At 47.4% G+C, this 26,682-nt stretch overlaps 1 protein-coding gene across 2 annotated transcripts in view; it reads right to left on the bottom strand.

Moving 5' to 3' along the window:
• The window catches only part of FRMD4A (FERM domain containing 4A), a 362,260-nt gene that overhangs the window by 218,423 nt on the left and 117,155 nt on the right, over positions 1 to 26,682 (bottom strand). For both annotated transcript variants that reach the window (XM_030216141.1, XM_030216142.1), the window contains exon 2: positions 25,384 to 25,449. In XM_030216141.1, the coding sequence (XP_030072001.1) occupies positions 25,384 to 25,449 (66 nt within the window). The remainder of the gene's footprint in view (positions 1 to 25,383; positions 25,450 to 26,682) is intronic.

Genomic DNA, 26,682 nt, shown 5'->3' with positions numbered 1-26,682 from the left:
GGCAGAGCAATGTAAACACTGCCTCCTTCAGTTCTTGCGTGTGACTCAATCGCTCTTCGTTCTCTGGTTAGCACATTTATCTGCACATACGGTGACCAGGCAAGCTCTGAAAATCCTTCTGACAGGGTAACAGAACTCTGTGTCAGAAGGAACATAATAAAAAGACACCAATTACACCAGAAAATATTAAAAAGTGAACAGGATTCAGGCTGTAGAGTGGCAGATCTGGGATTGGAACCCCATCCCTGGGGGCATGTTGAGCTGGTAGCATTGGAAAAGTGCTGCATTAAAGACCAGGCAGAGATGGGAGATGGCTGGCGTTACTGTCGCGATCCCTACCAGCCAATCAGTGACACTTGGGGCCCCTTTTACCAAGTTGCGGCAAAAGGGCTGGCGTCACCGCATGTTTTACATGCCGCCAAGGCCCCCTTTTACCGCAGCTGGTAAAAGGGAAGTCTCACTTTCTGACAGGAAATGGCCAGGCGGCAAGTAAAGCACTTGCCACATGGCCATTTCAGTGGGGTGGGGGGGGGGGGGAGCCCTTACCGCGAAGGGCTCCCGCGTTAACCCAGCGGTAACTGGGCAGCGTGTGGCACTGCTCGAATACCGCTGGGTACACTCCGGCACTACAAAAATAAATACATTTTTGTATCCCTAGGAATGACGGCACACTAGGGGTGGGAAGTACCGCCGGGCTGCTGCGGTAGCTCAGTGGTACTTCCTGCATAGCCAGCCCACAATGGGCTTACCGCCTTAGGGACCAATGTAAAAACGCATGGGAAGCTTAGCATCGGGTTCTGCACGGTTTGTGTGCGGAGATGGCCGCCTCATCACAGAAGAGTTTAGCACTCAGGAAAAACCATGCAAATGCGTGGACACCAGCGTACTGTTCATTTAAATCCAGCAGTAAAGAAGGTGTTATTAAAGCTCACAAGACCCAAAGGCTCAACACCTGGTTTTCTAACGTCGAGGATTCAGAACATGGTATAAGAAGGAATAAAATGTTAGTAAACTTTTCTGCCAGCGTCTTGTTTTGCGGGTGAACATCTAGTGAATGTTTATTAAAAATTTGATGGATTGCCTTTTTAAACACATAAATCAAAGCGATGTACAATAAAAAAAAATACGATCAATAGTAGGAAAGGAACGCCATTGATTTAAAGGAAAGAACAGTCGTCACACTGCTGCACAATAAACCACATGGGCCACCCACCACCTCAGCAATAAACTAAGAAAAGGATCTAGTGAAAAGATAAGTCTTTAAAATGTTTTCAGTGGAGGTTCTGACCTAACATTCAAGGGAAGATTAGTCCAGCGGAAAGGAGTCGCAAAACAGAAGGCGCTCTTTCGAATGAATTCCCAATAAACTTGTCTTGGACTGGTTAGGCCAAATCTATGAACGTTCAAAGAATGCAGACAACGAGACGGTGTATAACTAAGAGTTAATTTTGCCAGCTAGTCTGGGAGGCCTGTATGAATTGCTTTAAGAGTATCAAGGTAAGGATTTTAAAATGAATTTTCGAACATACAGGTAACCAGTGTAGTTTTTTTCAAGAGTGGTGTAACCTGATCACAACGTCTACCAGAACACAGCAAAGGAGCTGCCATATTTTTGCAGTGTCTGTTGTCTCTTTATTTCTAAATTCGGAGCTATGAATGGAGCCCTGGGTGGGAGAAGCCCAGCAGAGAAAGTCATGAGTCCATCTAGCATTTGAGAGTAACCTGATTTGCGGAATCTTGGTGTGGGGGTGGAGCTGGTAATTAACATATATAAGGGAAGTAAAGACTGTAGAATTTGTCCTTGGTACCCTGAGGAAGATGCACTAAAGTCGTCGGTAATTCCTGTTCCCTACCGATTCCATAGCGAATCGGTAGGGAACGGGAATTCACTAAGGAAGGGGAATGCAAATGAGCTACTCGTTGTAGCTCCGTTACATTCACCATTACCTCGGTAGCCAGTCGGAGAATCGGGACGTCCCATTCGGTTATGCTCCTCTTCTTGGGTCTCTTCAGCCAATCAAAGCGCATCTAGCTTGCTGGTGTCAGCTACACGCACTCTGATTGGCTGAAGAGACCTGGAAGAGGAGCATAATGGAAAGGGACGTCCTGAACTCCGGATCAACTCGCAGGTCTCCGATTCCCTAATCCCTTCTCCTCACTGCTACAGAAGGTGAGCAGCGCAGGGGAGACAAAACTAAAAAAAAAAAAAAAAAGACGTCCCTCACAAGCGCAGGCAGAGTACGTCCATAAAGGATGCCCCTCACGTGCGCTCACTGCTTTTTTTTTCTTTTTTACCTTTTTTTGGGGCCCTTTTCCTTTCCGATTCCCTCACAGGAGCCCTAACGAGAGGTGCAGACCTCACGTTAGGGTTTCCACGGTAAGGGTATCGGAAAAACGGTAGTGCATCTCATTATAATAGCCTTTGGATAATTTGCATTCCATTTTCGTTGCCTGCTACCGTGACAGGAAAAATGCCCTTGGTGCATGCCCCTGGTAAACTACTTGCGTTTTAAACTGCCTGGAACCAGTTTAAAACGCAAGTTGTGGGCTCGTTAGGTTTTGTGCATCTGGCTCCCTGTGCTTAAGAATTCTATACCCCCACCAAGTGACCCGGTGGAAAGAGAAGAGGGGTACCTGTTGAGCCAACCCTGACAGTAGAGCAAGATCAGGGTCATTGCCAACAGAGGAGCTGAACTGCGGGCTGAGATTGGGGAGTCTCGCTGCAAACCGGGCTCAAGGGTAGGACGCTGTCTGCTCGCGGCTGGTGATTTCTTTCAGGGTAGATCCCTGAAAGGCTGGAAAGGTAATGCTGGATCCAGATCTCCAATGGTAGTGATGTTACATTGCAGTAACATACAGTTTCAGAGAAAGTTGCCTGTGCCGACCCCGGAGTCTCCTCTTTGCCGCAACCCTGCAGAAACAGGAAGTTATATCATGGGGGCCGGGGACGCAGAGAGGAGACTCCGGGGACGGCACAGGCAACTTTCTCTGAAACGCTGCCTGCTGGTATGCGAAAGAAACAAGTTGAAAGGTAAACCATGGGGAGCTACCGGATTGCGAGGGGTGGAGGGGGGAGTTCGAGAGAGATTGAGAGGGGGAGATAGAAAGGAGAAAGGGAGAGATATCTAAGTTGGGCACTGGCAGCTTAAAGGCAGGGGGAGAGGGAGATAGCAGGATCTGGGGGGGGGGGGGGGGCAATGATTCTTATTGCCCAGAAGCCCAGATCACTGGTCAGTCCTCCTCTGCCAGAGGGCTCAAATAGATGTTAAAGAGAACTGGGGAAAGTATTGAGCCTAGTGAGACTCCGCAAGACAAAGCATACGAGTGCAACTGAAAGTCAGCACTAAGAACTCTATATGATCGATCTTGGAGAAATGAAGCCAACCATTTGATGACAGTTACCAGATAACCCGACATCCACAAGATGCTGCAGTAGGAGATCGTGATCAATTACATCAAAAACTGAAGACAGATCTAACGATACTGCCGATGCAATATAATCTTCATCTAGGTTTTTAGATACTTTGCTTTGAAGGGAGGCTAACGCTGACTCTGTACTAGAGCTGGTTCTAAAACCGGACTGCAAATTTAAAAAAGGGAGGGGGCTGAGGGGATCACACTGCTGAATGTGGGATTAAGAGGAATGTGCTGGAGCTGTGAAATGTAGGGTAAATATCACATACAGTGGGGGAAATAAGTATTTGATCCCTTGCTGATTTTGTAAGTTTGCCCACTGACAAAGACATGAGCAGCCCATAATTGAAGGGTAGGTTATTGGTAACAGTGAGAGATAGCACATCACAAATTAAATCCGGAAAATCACATTGTGGAAAGTATATGAATTTATTTGCATTCTGCAGAGGGAAATAAGTATTTGATCCCCCACCAACCAGTAAGAGATCTGGCCCCTACAGACCAGGTAGATGCTCCAAATCAACTCGTTACCTGCATGACAGACAGCTGTCGGCAATGGTCACCTGTATGAAAGACACCTGTCCACAGACTCAGTGAATCAGTCAGACTCTAACCTCTACAAAATGGCCAAGAGCAAGGAGCTGTCTAAGGATGTCAGGGACAAGATCATACACCTGCACAAGGCTGGAATGGGCTACAAAACCATCAGTAAGACGCTGGGCGAGAAGGAGACAACTGTTGGTGCCATAGTAAGAAAATGGAAGAAGTACAAAATGACTGTCAATCGACAAAGATCTGGGGCTCCACGCAAAATCTCACCTCGTGGGGTATCCTTGATCATGAGGAAGGTTAGAAATCAGCCTACAACTACAAGGGGGGAACTTGTCAATGATCTCAAGGCAGCTGGGACCACTGTCACCACGAAAACCATTGGTAACACATTACGACATAACAGATTGCAATCCTGCAGTGCCCGCAAGGTCCCCCTGCTCCGGAAGGCACATGTGACGGCCCGTCTGAAGTTTGCCAGTGAACACCTGGATGATGCCGAGAGTGATTGGGAGAAGGTGCTATGGTCAGATGAGACAAAAATTGAGCTCTTTGGCATGAACTCAACTCGCCGTGTTTGGAGGAAGAGAAATGCTGCCTATGACCCAAAGAACACCGTCCCCACTGTCAAGCATGGAGGTGGAAATGTTATGTTTTGGGGGTGTTTCTCTGCTAAGGGCACAGGACTACTTCACCGCATCAATGGGAGAATGGATGGGGCCATGTACCGTACAATTCTGAGTGACAACCTCCTTCCCTCCGCCAGGGCCTTAAAAATGGGTCGTGGCTGGGTCTTCCAGCACGACAATGACCCAAAACATACAGCCAAGGCAACAAAGGAGTGGCTCAGGAAGAAGCACATTAGGGTCATGGAGTGGCCTAGCCAGTCACCAGACCTTAATCCCATTGAAAACTTATGGAGGGAGCTGAAGCTGCGAGTTGCCAAGCGACAGCCCAGAACTCTTAATGATTTAGAGATGATCTGCAAAGAGGAGTGGACCAAAATTCCTCCTGACATGTGTGCAAACCTCATCATCAACTACAGAAGACGTCTGACCGCTGTGCTTGCCAACAAGGGTTTTGCCACCAAGTATTAGGTCTTGTTTGCCAGAGGGATTAAATACTTATTTCCCTCTGCAGAATGCAAATAAATTCATATACTTTCCACAATGTGATTTTCCGGATTTAATTTGTGATGTGCTATCTCTCACTGTTACCAATAACCTACCCTTCAATTATGGGCTGCTCATGTCTTTGTCAGTGGGCAAACTTACAAAATCAGCAAGGGATCAAATACTTATTTCCCCCACTGTACATAGTAACATAGCAACATAGTAGATGACGGCAGAAAAAGATCTGCCCTGTCCATCCAGTCTGCCCAACAAGATAAACTCATATGTGCTACTTTTTGTGTATTCCATACCTTGATTTGTACCTGTCCTTTTCAGGGCACAGACTGTATAAGTCTGCCCAGCACTATCCCCGCCTCCCAACCACCAGCCCCGCCTCCCACCACCGGCTCTGGCACAGACCGTATAAGTCTGCCCAGCACTATCCCTGCCTCCCAACCACCAGCCCCGCCTCCCACCACCGGCTCTGGCACAGACCGTGTAAGTCTGCCCAGCACTATCCCCGCCTCCCAATCAACAGCCCCGCCTCCCACCACCGGCTCTGACACAGACCGTATAAGTCTGCCCAGCACTATCCCCGCCTCCCAACCAACAGCCCCGCCTCCCACCACCAGCTCTGGCACAGACCGTATAAGTCTGCCCAGCACTATCCCCGCCTCCCAACCAACAGCCCCGCCTCCCACCACCGGCTCTGACACAGACCGTATAAGTGTGCCCAGCACCATCCCCACCTCCCGCCACCGGCTCTGCCACCCAATCTCGGCTAAGCTCCTTAGGATCCATTCCTTCTGAACAGGATTCCTTTATGTTTATCCCACGAATGTTTGAATTCTGTTACCGTTTTCATTTCCACCACCTCCCACGGCATAGCATAGCATGGCATAGCGTTCCCTCCGGGTCCCAGTACAATCCCTGCACAAAATATTGATTCTGCAGTTTATGCACCTGAGCAGGGGTTCTCAACCCAGTCCGTTTTTAAAAAAAGCCGACTAGTAAATGCCCAGTCGTCAATATTCAGACTTAACGGGTCATGGGCTAGTGTATAAAAATAGGACAGCTCTTTCTGTGGGCCCATTTATGAGCTAAACATGGCCGGTAATGCCTCCGGACAGCCGGCTTCCACTTCGGTGCTAACCGGTCATTTTTAGCACCATTAACAGGTTAAGTTGCTTCTGGAAGTGACTGGAGAAGCCGCATCCAAGCGAGTTACCCGGTCGGTGGACATTCCCAGCTTGTTAACTCGCTTTGAATATCGGCTGGTTTATTTTTTATTTTATGAAGAGTTTGTATATTTTGCTGTGTATGTTTTTATTGTTAAACCACCTAGAATTGTAAGATAGTGTGGGTTAAATTTTTTTTTTAATTAATAAAATAAAAAACAAAAGAATTTTAAACTGCCTTCTTAACTGGAAGGGTAACCGATGTTACTGTATCAACAAAGGTGTAAAAGAAAAAAGACATACCAAGGCCTTCAAGACTGGAAGAATCGAGAGCCTTTATTCATAAAAACCCGACACGGGCCGTGTTTCAGCGTTAACGACGCCTACCTCAGGCTTTTTTCTTTTGCTGTTTGTGTACTCTTGAACCCTTTCTTTTGCTATCCATCAGCAAAAGTGTGACGTCATCGTAATGCCTCACACCACATAAAAGCCCAATGGCAGCATCCTACATTTCAGACTACCACGGTGGTTTTTAGAAGTATCGTTTTGGACTCTGGACTACAACATTACTTTGAGCTCTGTTTTTTTGTGCTAGAACTACAAAACAATGGCATTTGGTTAGTACAAGAACAATACTGGGCAGACTTCTGTGCCCTGAGAATGGCAAGGACAAATCAAACTCGGGTATAAAGTATCACATACCATGTAAAATGAGTTTATCTTGTTGGGCAGACTGCATGGACTGTAAGGTCTTTATCTGCCATCATTTACTATGTTACTCTTTGGGGTTCTAAATGGAATGTTGCTACTAATTGGGATTCCGGAATCTTGTAACTCTTTAGGATTCCAGAATCTTCAGAACGTTTAGTACAAGAACAGTGCTGGGCAGACTTCTACGGTCTGTGCCCTGAGAATGGCAAGGACAAATCAAACTCAGGTATAAAGTATCATATACCATGTAAAATGAGTTTATCTTGTTGGGCAGACTGCATGGACTGTAAGGTCTTTATCTGCCGTCATTTACTATGTTACTCTTTGGGGTTCTAAATGGAATGTTGCTACTAATTGGGATTCCGGAATCTTGTAACTCTTTAGGATTCCAGAATCTTCAGAACGTTTAGTACAAGAACAGTGCTGGGCAGACTTCTACGGTCTGTGCCCTGAGAATGGCAAGGACAAATCAAACTCGGGTATAAAGTATCACATACCATGTAAAATGAGTTTATCTTGTTGGGCAGACTGCATGGACTGTAAGGTCTTTATCTGCCGTCATTTACTATGTTACTCTTTGGGGTTCTAAATGGAATGTTGCTACTAATTGGGATTCCGGAATCTTGTAACTCTTTAGGATTCCAGAATCTTCAGAACGTTTAGTACAAGAACAGTGCTGGGCAGACTTCTACGGTCTGTGCCCTGAGAATGGCAAGGACAAATCAAACTCAGGTATAAAGTATCATATACCATGTAAAATGAGTTTATCTTGTTGGGCAGACTGCATGGACCGTACAGGTCTTTATCTGGCATCATTTACTATGTTACTCTTTGTATTAGACTTTAGAAATATCATCCCAATACACCACAAGACTCCTGAGGCAGGCACCTAGGTGCTGAAACACAGCAGCTGTGTCGAGCCGCTTGGTGTTTTTCAATAAAGGCCATTTACCGTGCATACGTTTCCCTTGTTGTTTGGAAAGAGCCAGTCTACCCTACTCTCTGCCTGGTTGACTTGCGTGGGGATTGAGTGTTCCTTCCTTTTCGTGGTTGGTCCTCTCTTTCGCCCAGCATTCTACACTTAACCTGACACTTTCCAGGTGATTTTCACTCAACCACTGGGGATCCCTTTTTCTTTGTTATGTGTGCATGGGAAGAGATTGTGGTTGAGACTGTTTCGGGCTGATATTCAGACCATGGAAGGGAGCCAGGCTAACTCCAGCTGGTCGGATATTCAATGTTGGGCCATTTCTGGTGACCGGCATTGACTATCTGGTTTATTTTTAGCTGGTTTAAAGATAACTAGCTAAGTCGATATTCAAAGATAGCCAGTTAACTTTAAACCGGCTAAAGATATACCAGTTATTTAAGCGGCCCAATGTGGCTGCTTACAATAGCTGGGTATGAATTGAATACTCGAGGACAGCCAGCTATGGCAAGCGATATAAGTGGTTATGTTGTAGGTGTTAATCGGGGAATATTCAGTGGGGATAGCCGATTATCTCCCGCTGAATATCGCCGGATAGCCGGTTAAGTGTAATTTAACCGGAAGATGCCGTTCCTTGCCGGTTAAATGGTTTTGAATATTTGGGGGGGGGGGGGGGGTAAGTGCTTAGCTACAGACTCACAGCAGGGGTCACCCTCAATCCCACTAACTGGAGAACTAGCGACACTTTTTCTGAGCCCTGCTAGGTTGGCTGCCTTGACCACCTCCTGCGGCAACAGATTCCACAGCTTAATTTTGCACTGTGTGAAAAAAACCACCAACTTTCTAGGAATGTATACAACCAAGAATGTCGCAAGTAAATTACAGCTTCTTTCTTATTCCATAAATTGAGGCCTGTGCACTATTTCTTCTTCATCTTTTCCTGTCTCCAGCGACTAAATTAGAGGAAGTCTGCAGAGGACAGAAAACGCCGGCATCCCACATCTCTAATTTCAAAAGAAAGGATCCCAGGGGAGGAACAGACCAGGCTACTCTCACAGCAATCGGAGTCTGACTGCAGCAGATGAAGGATGCGGAAAGACAGGCTAAGTGTCGTGGTTCACTGCTGTGCCGGGGCGCGTTCAGCAAGTTTCTTCCAGCAGCCACACAGACAGTCACATCTCGATGACACACTTCCCGGAGCTTTCTCACATCCCAAAATGTAGGGTAGGAGCAAAAGAGTCCTGAAAATGAGTCGCACAGGCAATATCAAGCGTGCAGATGTGTGTGGCCTAATCAATCACCAGAGAACTTGGGAGTAATTTTACGTCGTCAGCAATTTCAAAAGCTCATCAACCTTCTTTTTATTCCCTCCCTCTCTAGATCCCCTTTCCTTTTAATTAATGCTGTTCCTCCCCTACCCTCTTGTCTCCTTTCTTTTCTCTAACTACACCAATTTGTAAACCACCTTGAAGGTCTTACCATAGGGCGAAATATCAAACTATTAAGAAACTTAAGACTATCAGGAAAAGTAACTAGTGCTGAAACAAAGACGTTGCACTAAGGGTCCTGTTTACTAAGCTGCGTTACAGGCGCATTAGCGTCCTAAACGCACGTTAAACATGTACGTACGTTAACCGCGAGATGAAAACGGTAGCGGAATTCAAGCATGCGTGGGATAAACATAAAGGAATCCTTAGCCAAGATTTGGAGGCGGGGCTGGTGGTTGGGAGGCGGGGATAGTGCTGGGCAGACTTATATGGTCTGTGCCAGAGCCGGTGGCGGGAGGTGGGGCTGGTGGTTGGGAGGCAGGGACAGTGCTGGGCAGACTTATACGGTCTGTGCCAGAGCCGGTGGTGGGAGGCGGGGCTGGTGGTTGGGAGGCGGGGATAGTGCTGGGCAGACTTATACGGTCTGTGCCAGAGCCGGTGGTGGGAGGCGGGGCTGGTGGTTGGGAGGTGGGGATAGTGCTGGGGAGACTTATATGGTCTGTGCCAGAGCTAGTGGTTGAGAGGCAGGGCTGGTGGTTGAGAGGTGGGGATAGTGCTGGGCAGAGTTATACGGTCTGTGCCAGAGCCGGTGGTGGGAGGCAGGGATAGTGCTGGGGAGACTTATACGGTCTGTGCCAGAGCCCGTGGTGGGAGGTGGGGCTGGTGGTTGGGAGGCGGGGATAGTGCTGGGCAGACTTATATGGTCTGTGCCAGAGCCAGTGGTGGGAGGCGGGGCTGGTGGTTGGGAGGTGGGGATAGTGCTGGGCAGACTTATACGGTCTGTGCCAGAGCCGGTGGTGGGAGGCGGGGCTGGTGGTTGGGAGGTGGGGATAGTGCTGGGGAGACTTATATGGTCTGTGCCAGAGCTAGTGGTTGAGAGGCAGGGCTGGTTGTTGAGAGGTGGGGATAGTGCTGGGCAGAGTTATACGGTCTGTGCCAGAGCCGGTGGTGGGAGGCAGGGATAGTGCTGGGGAGACTTATACAGTCTGTGCCAGAGCCGGTGGTGGGAGGCGGGGCTGGTGGTTGGGAGGCGGGGATAGTGCTGGGCAGACTTATATGGTCTGTGCCAGAGCCGGTGGTGGGAGGCAGGGCTGGTGGTTGGGAGGTGGGGATAGTGCTGGGCAGACTTCTTCGGTCTGTGTCCTGAAAATGGCAGATACAAATCAAGGTCAGGTATACACAAGAAGTAGCACATATGAGTTTATCTTTTTGGGCAGACTAGATGGACCATGCAGGTCTTTTTCTGACGTCATCTACTATGTTACTATGTTACGTACATTAACCGTGTAGGCACCTATAATATCTGTATAGGTGCCTACATGGTTAACGCGCGCGCTAACTCGTCTTAGTAAACAGAGCCATAAGAATGTTAACCTGGCATGTGGGAATTGGCCAAGTGGCTCACTCTATTCATTCCAAGGCTTAGCTTTTGCTCACTGGACCACGTCAGGCTGGGAGCCTGCAGTACCAGTACTAGCCTCTAGGGAGCGACAACAATGACTCAAACACAACATTGGTACACCGAGCGTCACCAAGTGGATGATACACATTTTGTGGTGCTATTTATTTATTGCATTTGTATCCCACATTTTCCCACCTATTTGTAGGCTCAATGTGGCTTACAGAGACCTGTTATGGCATCGCCATTCCAGGGTAGAAAGATACAGTTGGTGTTACAAAAAGATCAAGGATGAGAAATAAGGTCTAAGCAGACAGTTATAGAAAGGTGACTTTCAGAATGAGGGTGGGGATGTTTTGCAGTAGTTGTCAAGGCAGTGGTTCCCAAACCTGGTCCTGGTCCTGGAGGCGCCCCCCAGCCAGTCAGGTTTTCAGGATATCTATAATGAATATTCATAAGAGAGATTAATATGCAGTAAGGTAGTGCACGAAAATCTGTTATGAATATTCATTGTGGATATGCTGAAAACCTGACTGGCTGGGGAACCCCCAGGACCAGGTTTGGGAATCACTGAACGGAAACTGATTTTTACGTGGAAGACAGTTGCCCCGGCGGGATTGAACGTGGAAGTTGAATGGGCAGGACTAGGATAGGTCCGAGGCATGATGTCATTCCGTCACTGCTGCTTCCATACTTTTATGTTTCAACAATTTTATTGAACGAAATAGAAAAGTTACAGTGTGAGCAAACCAGTGAGTCGTTCAATCTTATAGACATACAATCCAGCTTCCTCCCACCCCCCACCCCCACCTATCAATTTTAAGGTACAATTATGAAGGTGGACAAAGTAAAAGACATAATCAATTACAATAACACGATGATATTATCCAAATTAACATACTCACATTGTAGATGACGGCAGAACAAGACCTGTACGGTCCATCCCGTCTGCCCAACAAGATAAACTCATATGTGCTACTTCTTGTGTATACCTGACCTTGATTTGTATCTGCCATTTTCAGGGCACAGACCGTAGAAGTCTTGCCCAGCAGTAGCCCCCCCCCCCCACCAGCTCTGCCACCCAATCTCGGCTAAGCTTCTGAGGATCCATCCCTTCTGAACAGGATTCCTTTATGTTTATCCCATGCATGTTTGAATTCCGTTACCGTTTTCATCTCCACCACCTCCCGCGGGACGGCATTCCACCACTCTCTCCGTGAAAAACAAAAGTATATACAGTGGTGGAAATAAGTATTTGATCCCTTGCTGATTTTGTAAGTTTGCCCACTGACAAAGACATGAGCAGCACATAATTGAAGGGTAGGTTATTGGTAACAGTGAGAGATAGCACATCACAAATTAAATCCGGAAAATCACATTGTGGAAAGTATATGAATTTATTTGCATTCTGCAGAGGGAAATAAGTATTTGATCCCCCACCAACCAGTAAGAGATCTGGCCCCTACAGACCAGGTAGATGCTCCAAATCAACTCGTTACCTGCATGACAGACAGCTGTCGGCAATGGTCACCTGTATGAAAGACACCTGTCCACAGACTCAGTGAATCAGTCAGACTCTAACCTCTACAAAATGGCCAAGAGCAAGGAGCTGTCTAAGGATGTCAGGGACAAGATCATACACCTGCACAAGGCTGGAATGGGCTACAAAACCATCAGTAAGACGCTGGGCGAGAAGGAGACAACTGTTGGTGCCATAGTAAGAAAATGGAAGAAGTACAAAATGACTGTCAATCGACAAAGATCTGGGGCTCCACGCAAAATCTCACCTCGTGGGGTATCCTTGATCATGAGGAAGGTTAGAAATCAGCCTACAACTACAAGAGGGGAACTTGTCAATGATCTCAAGGCAGCTGGGACCACTGTCACCACGAAAACCATTGGTAACACATTACGACATAACGGATTGCAATCCTGCAGTGCCCGCAAGGTCCCCCTGCTCCGGAAGGCACATGTGACGGCCCGTCTGAAGTTTGCCAGTGAACACCTGGATGATGCCGAGAGTGATTGGGAGAAGGTGCTGTGGTCAGATGAGACAAAAATTGAGCTCTTTGGCATGAACTCAACTCGCCGTGTTTGGAGGAAGAGAAATGCTGCCTATGACCCAAAGAACACCGTCCCCACTGTCAAGCATGGAGGTGGAAATGTTATGTTTTGGGGGTGTTTCTCTGCTAAGGGCACAGGACTACTTCACCGCATCAATGGGAGAATGGATGGGGCCATGTACCGTACAATTCTGAGTGACAACCTCCTTCCCTCCGCCAGGGCCTTAAAAATGGGTCGTGGCTGGGTCTTCCAGCACGACAATGACCCAAAACATACAGCCAAGGCAACAAAGGAGTGGCTCAGGAAGAAGCACATTAGGGTCATGGAGTGGCCTAGCCAGTCACCAGACCTTAATCCCATTGAAAACTTATGGAGGGAGCTGAAGCTGCGAGTTGCCAAGCGACAGCCCAGAACTCTTAATGATTTAGAGATGATCTGCAAAGAGGAGTGGACCAAAATTCCTCCTGACATGTGTGCAAACCTCATCATCAACTACAGAAGACGTCTGACCGCTGTGCTTGCCAACAAGGGTTTTGCCACCAAGTATTAGGTCTTGTTTGCCAGAGGGATTAAATACTTATTTCCCTCTGCAGAATGCAAATAAATTCATATACTTTCCACAATGTGATTTTCCGGATTTAATTTGTGATGTGCTATCTCTCACTGTTACCAATAACCTACCCTTCAATTATGGGCTGCTCATGTCTTTGTCAGTGGGCAAACTTACAAAATCAGCAAGGGATCAAATACTTATTTCCACCACTGTAATAATATCAACTGTTCCCCATTTCCTAATCTCCCTCCTTCCATTTTTTTAAACAATGGCTGGTGGTGTCTTCTGTCGGTTGATATAGAGAGTGTGTGTGTGTGTGTGTGTGGGGGGGGGGGGGGGGTGGGTTCCACACCAGTGAGTCATGGTATTTTTTTGGTTAATTTTTTTCTTTCGTTTTTTTGCCAAGTATATATTTTTTATCTCCCCTTGAGGAAGCCTGTTGGGGTCAAACGCAGATCTCTGTCGGGGCATTTGGCGTACTGATTTTCACATCAATTGCCGAACTTTACGGACACATGTTTCTTGGTCTTCAGAAGAAGTCAGAGGATGTGAACATCTGATTAAGATAAGTGAATGTTATATTTCTATGGATTTGGACAATTGTAGATTTTTTTGGCTTGTATTCTGACATCTGGGGCTGGAATGTGCAATGATTGAAAACAGTTACCAAGAAAATGATTTATTTCTGAAAGCACTTCATGCTTTTCTGAGCATATTCACTATACACATTGAGCCTGCAAAAAGGTGGGAAAATGTGGGGTACAAATGCAACAAATAAATAAATAAATATTTGTAATATATTATTGCATGAATAAAGTTTGTTTTTTATTATTTTTTTGATACATTTGCATTTTGAATAAAACTTTTTTATATCATTTTATATTTTATAGTTTACCGGGCTAGTTTTATATTATATTATAGGTAGAACTCGGTTACTGATTATAATTGAAGTAGCTAAACTCCTACCCCACCTGGTCAGCGTTTTTTCCAATGTTGACTGTTGCTGGCTAGATTAAGCCTTGGATATTCGGAGCCAGGCCATGTGCGGGTACCAGCACTGTAACATCCCTGGCCACTGGAGCTTATGTGGGTCACAATCAATATTCAGCCAGGGCCCACATAACAAATTTATGCGGGTCCTGGCTGAGCGTTGGTCCAGCACCTACATAACTATATTTACTTTTTAAAACCCTCTCGATCCCCATCCAGGTCTCTCAAATAGCCCCCCTCCCTCCTAACACCATTGCCCCCAGGCCATGATGCTCCAAGCTCCAAGCCCCTCCCCCCAAATGAGCCCCCTCCTCCCCTGGACTTCCAATATCTAAGTAGGCACCCCTTGGGCCTACCTCTGTCCCTGGTTGTTCAGTGGAGGCTCATTCGAGGCAGGACAGGAACCCACTCAACTCCTGCCCTTTGTGGCTGCCGCAACCTTTGGACCACCAGAGAGACTGTTAGACCCAGAGTGGCTTACTCAGTGGTGTTCCTAGCCTGTTCGCCACCTGGGGCGGGTCACCTCTGCGCCTCCCTCTGGCACATAACCGCTGCTGAAGCGCATCACACCCCCCCAAAGCGCATCACTAAAACTTTCTTCCCAGCAAGGGGGTGTGAGGAGCAGGCACGTAGCTGTCGGATCCACTGATCCCCTGCCCCGGAACAGGAAGTAACGTTAGCGGGGGCAGGGGAGTGGCAGAGCCGACAGCCGCGCGCCTGCTCCACCCACCCCCTTGCTGCCTGCACCCAGGGCGGATCACCCCCCCCCAAGACCTGCCTTTGGTACGCTACTGGCCTACCAAGACATCGGGGGGTCGGAGGTGGAGGGCTTGCTCGGGGGGAGGGGGGGTAGTGGAGGTGCTTGGAGCATCACAGCCTGGAGAAAAGGGGATAGAAGGGAGTTGGGGCTATTTGAGAGGCTGGGAGGGGAATCAAGAGGGTTTTAAAAAGTAAAAATTGTTAATCGGGTGCGGGCCTGATTCAGGCCGGTGTCCGCTTAGCTAAGTGGCTTAATTTAGGACAGCTTTTGATTATTTACATAATCTATAACTGCGGATGTTTCTGGAAGAACACTTTAGGATGTTCACAGCTAATTGCACTGGATCGAACACAACTTCAACGTGTCAGGATGAAAGCATCTGTGTCCCGTGGGAAAGAAATGGTCTGGCATTCAGGACAAAAGACGTAAAAGTAGTTATTTAGGTGGGTGTAATGAAAAGGACAGGAGCGTGGTGGGGTAAAGTCGGAGGACTGAAGGACAGTGAATTTTATCCGTGGGAAGGGTGGCTGCATTTTGATTGTATAACATTGTGGGATTTGTTAACTTGGCTTGAACGCTGCGCTGAAGTGCAGACTAAAATGAGGAAATAAATCAACCTTTAGACACATTGTTCAGCTTGGCCAAGGCTTTGAGTAGTCTCCACCCTTTCTCATGTGCCCAGATGTAGAAATCGATAGGAGCAGCCGGGCTGCGATCGTTTCTACCTGACAGCGATGGAAGACTGGTGAAAGGACAACTATGGGAGAACAATGAGATGGGGCAGGAAGTGTCAGCATGAAAACTACCAGCAGAAAAAAAATGGTGCTTTCCTTGCACCAGGGGCATAGCTACGTGGGGCCACGAGGGCCTGGGCTCCCGTAGATTTGACCCTGGACCCCCCTGCCGACGACCCTCTCGACCCCCCCCTCCCGCCATCGCCTACCTTTGCTGGCGGGGGACCCCAACCCCCGCCAGCCGAGGTCCTCTTCCTTCGTTCTGTTTCTGAGTCTGACGTCCTGCACGCAGACTCAGAAACAGAACGAAGGAAGAAGAGGACCTCGGCTGGCGGGGGATTGCAAAGGTAGGTGACGGCAGGGGGAGGGTTGGCGGCGGAAGGGGGGTCGAGAGGGTCGTCGGCAGGGGGAGGTCAAAATTGGTGATGATGGTGGTGGCGGGGGGATTGGCAATGGCAGGGGGGGGGCTAAAATGTGCCCCCCCACCTCGGGCTCTGGACCCCTCTCCTGCTGAAATCTGGCTACGCCCCTGCCTTGCACTCCTTATTTAATTGTCACTGCACTGGTTCAGATAGTAAACAAAGAATTCCAGTTCAAAAAAGATCCAGTAGCTCCGTCTTAATGTCCATCCATTGATTTATTTACATAGTACCTGAACAAACAACGACGCCCCCTATAAGATGAAGTGAAATTCAGTGAGTTTTTCTCCGGAAACTTGACTGATTGAAATTCAATGTGAAAAGACTTAGGAGTAACATCAGGAAATCCTTTTTCCCCCGGAGAGAGTAACGGATGCCCTTGAATGCCCTCCTGGTGAAGGAGACAAAAATGTGTGTGGGATAAACACAGGGGATGCCTAAATAGGAAGAGGACAGTTGTTGAGGTGTTACGCTGGGCAGGAGTAATTGGGAACTAAGGCCAGTGCCGGACAGACTTCTACGGTCAGTGTTCTACAAAAAGCATAAGACAGATGGACGATCAAGTCTGCATATTATATATCACTTAGGGGGTCTTTTATACTTAGGCGTGCTGGTGTTTTTAGCACACGCTAAACGCTAAAGACGCGCATAGGAATACATTGGTGTCTTTAGCGTTTGGCGTGGGCTAAAAACGCCAGCGCGCCTGAGTAAAAACCCCCTAAAGTTCTCATATGCTATGAGTAAGGGGGCTGTTCATCTCAAGGGGGAGGGGAAAACATCTTAATCTTGAAATTGGCAAGTTAAATTTGTTTTAAACGTATATTATTTCAAGGCTGCATCATGCAGTGGCGTAGCTACATGGGGCCAGGGGGGGCCTGGGCCCCAGACCCCCTGCTGACGACACGCCCGACCCCCCTCCTGCCGCCAACCCACCGTTGCCTGCCTTTGCTGGTGGGGAACCCCAACCCCCGCCAGCCGAGGTCCTCTTCTCGCAAAAGGCTTCCTTCTGTTTCTGACGTCCTGCACGTACAAGCCTTTTGCGAGAAGAAGAGGACCTTGGCTGGCGGGGGTTGGGGTAGGCGATGGCGGGAGGTCGAGAGGGGCGGCGGCGGGGGGCAAAGTCGGCAATGGCGGGTGGGGTAGAGGGGGGGGGCTGGAATGTGCCCCCTCACGGCGAAGTCTGGCTACGCCCCTGGCATCATGTTTAGCTGCCTATAGGTTGGTTGGCATGATGGCAACCTGCCAACCAGTGTTTAAGCATGAATGACTATAGCCTGCAGTGCACAGTGCAAGATCGATGAGGGACGGTGGCAGCGCAACACTGACAGTTTGCCTAGGGCACAAGATGTCCTTGAGCTGATCCTGCTTAGAGCTAGGAAATGAAGAGCTTCCCCAGCAGACCAGCTGGGAAAGGAACACATCCTTAGTCAGGAGAAGATGGATACAGAGCCCCCCAGTGGAAGGAGGGGGAATTAAGTAACAAAAATCAAAACAGGTGTGGAAACACCAGAAACCACAAACTCCAAAATAACATGTTCCACTCAAAAAACTAAAGAGAACAGATGTCCATAAGATCTAGAAAACAGGAAGGAAAAGCCTCAAAGAGCACCAGGTCACCAGACTTATAGAGCTATAATGATCAAAACGATCTGCTCTTCATCCCTGGCAAAAACTTTCCTTTTAATATATTGTCCACAACAAACAGCAATGATGAAGTGTAGATCATCTGGAGAACGTGGTGAAGGCAGTTAGCTTGGCAGAGTTTAAAAAGGGGTTGGACGGTTTCCTAAAGGACAAGTCCATAGACTGCTACTAAATGGACTTGGGAAAAATCCACAATTTCGAGAATAACTTGTATAAAATGTTTGTACGTTTGGGTAGCTTGCCAAGTGCCCTTGACCTGGATTGGCCGCTGTCGGGGACAGGATGCTGGGCTCAATGGACCTTTGGTCTTTTCCCAGTATGGCATTACTTAACTTTTCTAGATCTTACGGACATCTGTTCTCTTTTGGTTTTTGAGTGGAACATATTATTTTGGAGAAAGGGGAGTTAGCCTTGAGCACATTTCTGACCTACTGAATTCAAAGTTACAGGCCTCAAGGTTATCTACACAGAAGATAACACAAAGACACATAATACGGAGTTACATAATGAGTACATAAGTGTTGCCATACTGGGACAGACCAAAGGCCCATCAAGCCCAGCATCCTGTTTCCAACAGTGGCCAATCCAGGTCACAAGTACCTGGCAAGATCCCAAAACAGTACAATACATTTTATGCTGCTTATCCCAGAAATAAGCAGTGGAGTTTCCCCAAGTCCATTTTCATAATGGTCTATGGAGTTTTCCTTTAGGAAGTCATCCAAACCTTTTTTTTTAAACCCCGCTAAGCTAACTGCCTTTACTACATTCTATAGCAACAAATTCCAGAGTTTACACGTTAAATGAAGAAATATTTTCTCCGATTCGTTTTAAATTTACTACTTTGTAGCCTCATCGCGTGCCCCTAGTCCTAGTATCTTTGGAAAGAGTAAACAAGCGATTCACGTCTTCCACTCCACTCATTATTTTATAGACCTCTATCGTATCTCCCCTCAGCCGTCTTTTCTCCAAGCTGAAAGAGCCCTGAGGAGTTGCGCAGACATAATATTCCCTTCTTAGTAACAATGAATAGATTGGTTAGAAAGTGTCACCACTGAACTTAGTATTTACTATTAAATTCAAAGAGGTCTATGAAAATTGTGTATTCCATGGCTTGCTTAAGACACATTAACTGTATTAGTGGATATCATAATTTCATTCCAGGATTTCTCAATTTCAGTTCAAGGAAGGGACAAAACACTTAAGCTTTGCTTCATGAATCACTGCTCAAAAAGCGTCCCGGTAATCTGGTTACAGCGCAGAATAACTGCCCAAAATAATTGCATTATAAGGAGCAGTAGACGCGGTTGTGAGCTTGTGAGGGATGAGCAATCTGCTCGTTCTTTTATCTGGCGTTCTCGTTTGCTTTGTTGCTTATTATATATTAATGATTGATGTTTATTTGTCACTCTAATTCGTTGAGATTGGTTAGCTGTTGAATTTTTATTAATTTTATCACGTGTCACCAGGGGCATTTAGACCAGTGTTAGGAGACGATGACCAATCATTTATTTTTCAGGTTAACTCTGAAAGGGGTGGTGTTGGTCTGATCACAATTGTTCAGTTTAATTACCAGTCATACAGTGCAGGCCTAGGACCTGACAGTTAATTGTTGGGGGGGGGGGGGGGGTATTTTTGTAAGTAGGGGTACGTGAGCTTTTTGACAACACATTTTGGGTGCCCATGACTTCTGGATTCCGCCGTTTGCACGCCACACTTTTGAGCACCCAAACATCAGCACTGCATGTTCTACTTCTCCCCAGCACCGACCTCTTGATACTGGTCAGTGGAGAACTTCAGCCAGGGGTTCTTGGAGCAGAAGGACTAGAGACCTGCATGGGAACGGGGTTCGCAGGAATCCTCTCTGGGCTGTAGGGTTCCTGTGAGGACGGAAGCAGTTCCTGCAGGGTTCCCGTGGGAATGGAAGCAGTTCCTGCAGGGTTCCCATTGGGAAGAAAGCAGTTCCTGCAGGGTTCCCGTGGGAATGGAAGCAGTTCCTGCAGGGTTCCCGTGGAAGTGGAAGTTGCACCTGTGCCAGCCTCTCATCTACCAAGTACCAAGTTACTACTACTACTTGTCATTTCTATAGCGCTACCAGACGTACGCAGCGCTGTACATTGGACGTGAAGAGACAGTCCCTTCTCCTCCTTGCTTTCAACAGCACAGATGGAGAAAGTTTTCCATTAACCCTCTCTGCTCCCAGGCTGACGTGCAGGGCTCAGCTCTGACACAGGCACGAGCATCAGAGGTCACCTGACCTACTGGCGTGTGCCTGTGGCGACTTCTCAGCACATAGTGCCAGCGAATCAGAGACAAGTCTTACATGTGCGCACCAGAGTGTCCAAGTTCCATTCCTTCCTCGCCTGCAGTGCTGCGGCTCAAACCCAAACAGAGACTGAGAGGGCCAACCAGAAGAATTTTTTTATAGATACCGTTAAATTCTTGCAGGAATGGGTGGGAACAGGTTAGAATCCAGTGGGGACGGGTTAGATTTCTGTCCCCGTGCAACTCTAATCTGGACTGCCACACAGGTGGTGCCTGAGAGGGAAGATGGAACAGGCTTCCTGAAGAACCATTGTCCCTCACAGGATCTACCTGAGGCAGCCTATATCTCCCTTCTGCTCCAAAGACCCCCAGCCACAGCAGCAAGCAGCCGCGGGTCCTACTCACCAGAGATCAGTGCAGGGGAGCAGTAAAGTGAGAACTTTTACATGCAGGCGTTTGAGCACCCCAAAGTCCAACACCCCAGCAGCAGTAGCCAAGTGCCTTCTTTCCTTTATAGAATAAAGGAAAGGACGTCAGAAACAGAACGAAGCCTTGCGCGGGAAGAATTGGACCTCGGCTGGCAGGGACTGGGGTCCCCCGCCAGCAAAGGTAGGCGATAGCGGCGGCGGAGGAGGGTTGGCGGCGGGAAGGGGGGGGTCGAAAGGATTGCCGGCAGGGGGGCCCAAAGTTGTTGGTGGTGGTGGTGGTGGGTGCGGCAATGGCGGGGGGGGGGGAGTCGGCGGCGCCGGGGGAGGGGGCTAAAATGTGCCCCCTCACCTCGGGCTCTGGTCCCCCTCCCACCGAAGTCTGGCTACACCCCTGGGACCAGCACACATTATGGGGCAGACGATGGCCCTTGGAGTTACTCATCATGAAAATATCGTGTAGCACTGTATTATTACAAGTGATGACATCACAGTTCTGCTCTGCTTTGCGAACATTCCAATTAACTGTGATGTCATAGACTAAGCCATTCGGATTTTCCTCTGCCGTACAAGACAGCTGTCAACATCGTGTACTGCTGGAAATTAGTGGACGGCCCCGAAAAAGCGATTTAACCGGTCAGCGGTCATTTTTGGCTAGTTAAGTGGTTTTGAATATCGACCAGTCGATCTTTCTCCTTTGTCCACTCCTCTTGTGCCTAGTCCTAGTGGTATCTTACTTTGCCTTCGTTCCCCCTTTTCCCATTTTTAAAATTCTTAAAAAAAAATTGATATAAACCACTCAGAAATAAAACTGAACCTTGAATCTTTCTGGAGAACTAGGGCTTCTTAGTCCAGTTTAATTATGCTACCTCTCACCCCCAAACAAGAACAATTTTGCCATTACACATCAGTTGATATTTTCCCTCAGTTTTTAGAGAAATTGATTTTCAGATCGCTCTAATTCTGTCTGCATTCTCTCATCTGTCTCTGCTGCCTTCCAGCCTGACTATTCTCTGGAACTGCCGTTTCCAACCATTCGGTAATTGCTTCCTTTCTCCCTGGATAACGCTTGTTTGTTTTTTTAAGCCTTTCCATTTCATTTTTTTTTCAGCTGCATTCCGATTCATTCCCACTTCTCATGACATTTTCCCTTCAATCACTCCGTCCCACAGAGTTCATCCCGGGCAGTGTTATTTCCTTTCATTCTCTCAACATGTTTTCCTTGCCAGCTTCGCTCCCCCTCATCCTTTCTCTAGCATCCAGCATTCTTGACTCTTTCCTCCTGGATCTCACTGGCTTTTGCTTCACACGTTTTTCTGTAACACCATTTCAAATCCATTTCTTTGAACAAAGCTTGATAGGTTGTTTTTCTGCCGATTGCCCTTCCACTGTGGCAGTTTAGGGTTTTAAACTCTTAACCCAAACGTACCTACCGTAGTAAATTAAGCTGACATGTATGTTACCCCCTCTAATTTCTTCAGCTTTTGGCTTCACAATGTAGTTATTTCAGAGTTTGCTGCTGGTGTCTAGAGCAGTTGACTAGAAGCTGAGAATTATGGGGCCTGGTAGCTGTTTTCCCATGTCTTTCTGCATGATATGATTGAGCTCATTCTGGTAACATAACATAGTAGATGACGGCAGAAAAAGACCTGCACGGTCCATCCAGTCTGCCCAACAAGACAACTCATGTGTGCTACTTTTTGTGTATACCCTACTTTGATTTGTACCTATGCTCTTTAGGGCACAGACCGTATAAGTCTGCCCAGCACTATCCCCGCCTCCCAACCACCATCCCTGCCTCCCAACCACCGGCTCTGGCACAGACCGTATAAGTCTGCCCAGCACTATCCCCACCTCCCAACCACCAGCCCTGCCTCCCAACCACCAGCTCTGGCACAGACCGTATAAGTCTGCCCAGCACTATCCCCGCCTCCCAACCACCATCCCTGCCTCCCAACCACCGGCTCTGGCACAGACCGTATAAGTCTGCCCAGCACTATCCCCGCCTCCCAACCACCTGCCCCTCCTCCCAACCACCGGCTCTGGCACAGACCGTATAAGTCTGCCCAGCACTATCCCCGCCTCCCAACCACCATCCCTGCCTCCCAACCACCGGCTCTGGCACAGACCGTATAAGTCTGTCCAGCACTATCCCCGCCTCCCAACCACCAGCCCCGCCTCCCGATCTCGACTAAGCTCCTGAAGATCCATTCCTTCTGCACAGGATTCCTTTATGCTTATCCCACGCATGTTTGAATTCCGTTACCGTTTTCATTTCCACTACCTCCCGTGGGAGGGCATTCCAAGCATCCACTACTCTCTCCGTGAAAAAATACTTCCTGACATTTTTCTTGAGTCTGCCCCCCTTCAATCTCATTTCATGTCCTCTCGTTCTACCTCCTTCCCATCTCCGGAAAAGGTTCATTTGCGGATTAATACCTTTCAAATATTTGAACGTCTGTATCATATCACCCCTGTTTCTCCTTTCCTCCAGAGTATACATGTTTAGTTCAGCAAGTCTCTCCTCATAAGTCTTGTAACGCAAATCCCATACCATTCTCGTAGCTTTTCTTTGCACCGCTTCAATTCTTTTTACATCCTTAGCAAGATACGGCCTCCAAAACTGAACACAATACTCCAGGTGGGGCCTCACCAACGACTTATACAGGGGCATCAACACCCCCTTTAAAAAGGCCAGGTAGTTGCAAATGAAGGGGTTTTTTTTTGTTACATTTGTACCCCACGCTTTCCCACACATGGCAGGCTCAATGCAGCTTACATGGGGCAATGGAGGGTTAAGTGACTTGCCCAGAGTCACAAGGAGCTGCCTGTGCCTGAAGTGGGAATCGAACGCAGTTCCTCAGTTCCCCAGGACCAAAGTCCACCACCCTAACCACTAGGCCACTCCTTCCTATTCCTCAGTCTACCCAGGTGATATTAAAAATATTCCTTCTCCCAGTTTCCAAATCTGCCCTGTAGCCTGTGGAAGTGTAATACGGGCCAAGAGTGTTGCGTGTATGTTTCTAAAGTGCTTGGCTTATGAACACATCAGATTTGAGCAGAAGTCCAATAAATAAGGTTAACATTGTGACATATTTTCCTAGAAACAAACCAGCCAATATTTAAAACTATTTAACCGGCTTGGAAGGGCAAAGTGCTAATATTCAGTGCAAGATAGCCGGTTATCTAGGCAAAATATTAGCGCTTAGTGGCTAGCCTGGTCACCGGTTATATTGTGTGACATAGCTGGTTAACACCAATATTCACTGGCTGACCAGCTACGTTTAGCGGTCAGATAGACCTGCATAAATAGCAGGTCTACCTTTGGCCTCTATGAATATCCGCTTAACCAGCTATGTTTTAGCGGCCAAAAACACCTGTAAATTCAATGCCGGTTGCCGGATATTGCCCCGGAATTGAATTTCCAGGTTCATCGTTAACCATGGGAGTTAGCTGGACTGCCTCTCATGGTCTGAATATCGGCCCCACAGGGATTATGATCTGTAACACCATGAGGAACATAATTCCTGTATAGGATACAGTATACAGCAGGGGTTCTTAACCTTTTTTTTTGTTCCTGCACCCCTTTAACTGATCAATGAAACCCTCTCACCACATTCTTAAACCATAAGAATATAAGAGTAGCCATACTGGGTCAGACCAATGGTCCATCTAGCTCAATATCCTGTTTTCCAAAGAGTGGCCAAGCCAGGTCACAGGTACCTGGCACAAACCCAAATCATGGCAACATTCCATGTAGACCCCCAAATACCATGATTCTGGATTCCTAAAGAGTGACAAGATTCCATGCAGAATCTCAGAGTAGCAACATTCCATGTAGAACCCCAAAGAATAACAAGATTCTGGAATCCTAAAGAGTGACAAGATTCAATGCTGAATCTCAGAGTAGCAACATTCCATGTAGAACCCCAAAGAATAGCAAGATTCCAAAATCCTAGAGTGAGAAGATTCCATACTACAAATCCCAAAGAAAGCAATTGTTTCCCTATGTCTGACTCAATAGCAGACTATGGACTTTTCCTCCAGGAATTTGTCCAAACCTTTTTTAAACCCAGACACACTAACTGCTGTTACCACATCCTCCATGTGTCCACTAGTGACTACTGACAGCTACATATGTCACTACCTGTTAGCCACTAACAGTGCTAACTGCTAACATCGCTAAAATTACAGTAGTCCACACTTAAAGCTACAATGCTATGTTGTTGAATAAAATGACTTGTTTACAAAATACAGGTACTAGGAAACATTTTGTTTGTAAACATTGCAACAACTATTCAGTAATTTCAGTCCATAAGGTCACAGCCTTTGTCAGGAAAACCTGAATGTAAAGTCTGGAGAAGAAGTGAGAGCATTGCTGCTGTTTACCCTCAACCAATGCCAAAAACTGTGCGTATTGTCACGTGTTCAGTCTTTTAAATGTGTTTATTTTTACATTTCTAGACTACAGCTCAATTTGAATGAATGTTTATAAAAGATATGAATGGTGCTGGTGTTAACTGCTAGCAGGATGCTAATCTGATCTCTTCTTGTGTCTGTAACCATAGGTCTAATATGGGGGTATGTCAGGACCCCACCCCCCTTCTCACAACATTCCCTAAAAGACAGAGTCAGAATTGCAGTCCCTCGTTTTTGCCAGGAAAGTCTGCTGCTCAGAGGAAGCAGTGTTTGCATTATATATGGGAGAGCTGTGGACTAATATCGGCAGAAATGTAGAAAGGTAAGGTGATTACCTGCACCAGAAGTTCCAGCTTCCTGTCATCCAGGAGGTACACCTGACATCGCCGGCCTTCCGTCATCTAGAAGGAAAGAAGAGATGAGGTCCTTAGGGTCATTAATTAACGGGCAAGGAAAATCATTCTCTCGTTCAGCACAAATGTCTGAAAATCAAAGACTTGGCTCGCTGACACAAGTGCCTTTTCAATGCCCTGGTAACAGAACAGAAAGGCCTTACAACTCTGTTGGCAGCTGGTACGGAAAAGCACTGGAAAGCCTGAGGAGCAGAGATTTGAGAGCCCTGCATCTTGCACTGGCCGACTGTCCTATTCTTGGCTGCAGTGTTAGCCTTGGCCAGTGTCGCAGTCGAGATGGTAACCTCTGTGAAGGTTAGAAATCACTTTGTGTCTGATAACTTAGCGCTCTGCCTAAACGCCTTCATGGTTTCTTCTCCCTCCTCCCTAACTTCCTCTTAACCTTTCTATCATCCATTCAGATCCTCACCTTCTTCTCCCCTTTGAGGACAGAGCTTACATTACCCCTTCCCTGGTGCATTTAGAGATTGATTCGATAAAGTTGGCAGTAACAATTTTCTAATTCTTGGATTATTGATAGAAGAAAGGCTTTGCTTTACTCAGCCAGCGGTTTGGTTTGTTTGCAGCTCCTTTGGATACTATCAGGAGCATTTTCGAAAGAGAAGGGCGCCCATCTTCCGACACAAATCGGGAGATGGGCCTCCTTCTCTCAGGGTCACCCAAATCGGCATAATCAAAAGCTGATTTTGGGCGCCCTCAACTGCTTTCCGTCGCGGGGATGACCAAAGTTCACGGAGGCATGTCGGAGGTGTAGCGAAGGCGGGACTGGGGCGACCTCAGCCGATAATGGAAAAAAGAAGGGAGTCCCTGACGAGCATTTGGTTTATTTTACTTGGTCCATTTTTTTTCACGACCAAGCCCCGAAAAGGTGCCCACAATGACCAGATGACCACCGGAGAGAATCACCAACCCCTTCTCACCCTAAAAAAAAAAATAATAATTTTTTTGCCAGCCTCTATGCCAGCCTCAAATGTCATACCGAGCTCCATGACAGCAGTATGCAGGTCCCTGGAGCAGTTTTAGTGGGTACTGCAGTGCACTTCAGGCAGGCGGACCAAGGCCCATCCCCCCACTACCTGTTACACTTGTGGTGGTAAATGTGAGCTCTCCAAAACCCACCACAAACCCACTGTACCCACATCTAGGTGCCCTCCTTCACCCCTTAGGGCTATGGTGTACAGTTGTGGGGAGTGGGTTCGGGGGGGGGTTGGGGGGCTCAGC

Source organism: Microcaecilia unicolor, chromosome 10, assembly GCF_901765095.1.
Source record: "Microcaecilia unicolor chromosome 10, aMicUni1.1, whole genome shotgun sequence".
NCBI lineage: Eukaryota > Metazoa > Chordata > Amphibia > Gymnophiona > Siphonopidae > Microcaecilia > Microcaecilia unicolor.
This window is presented reverse-complemented; position numbering and strand designations above follow the sequence as displayed.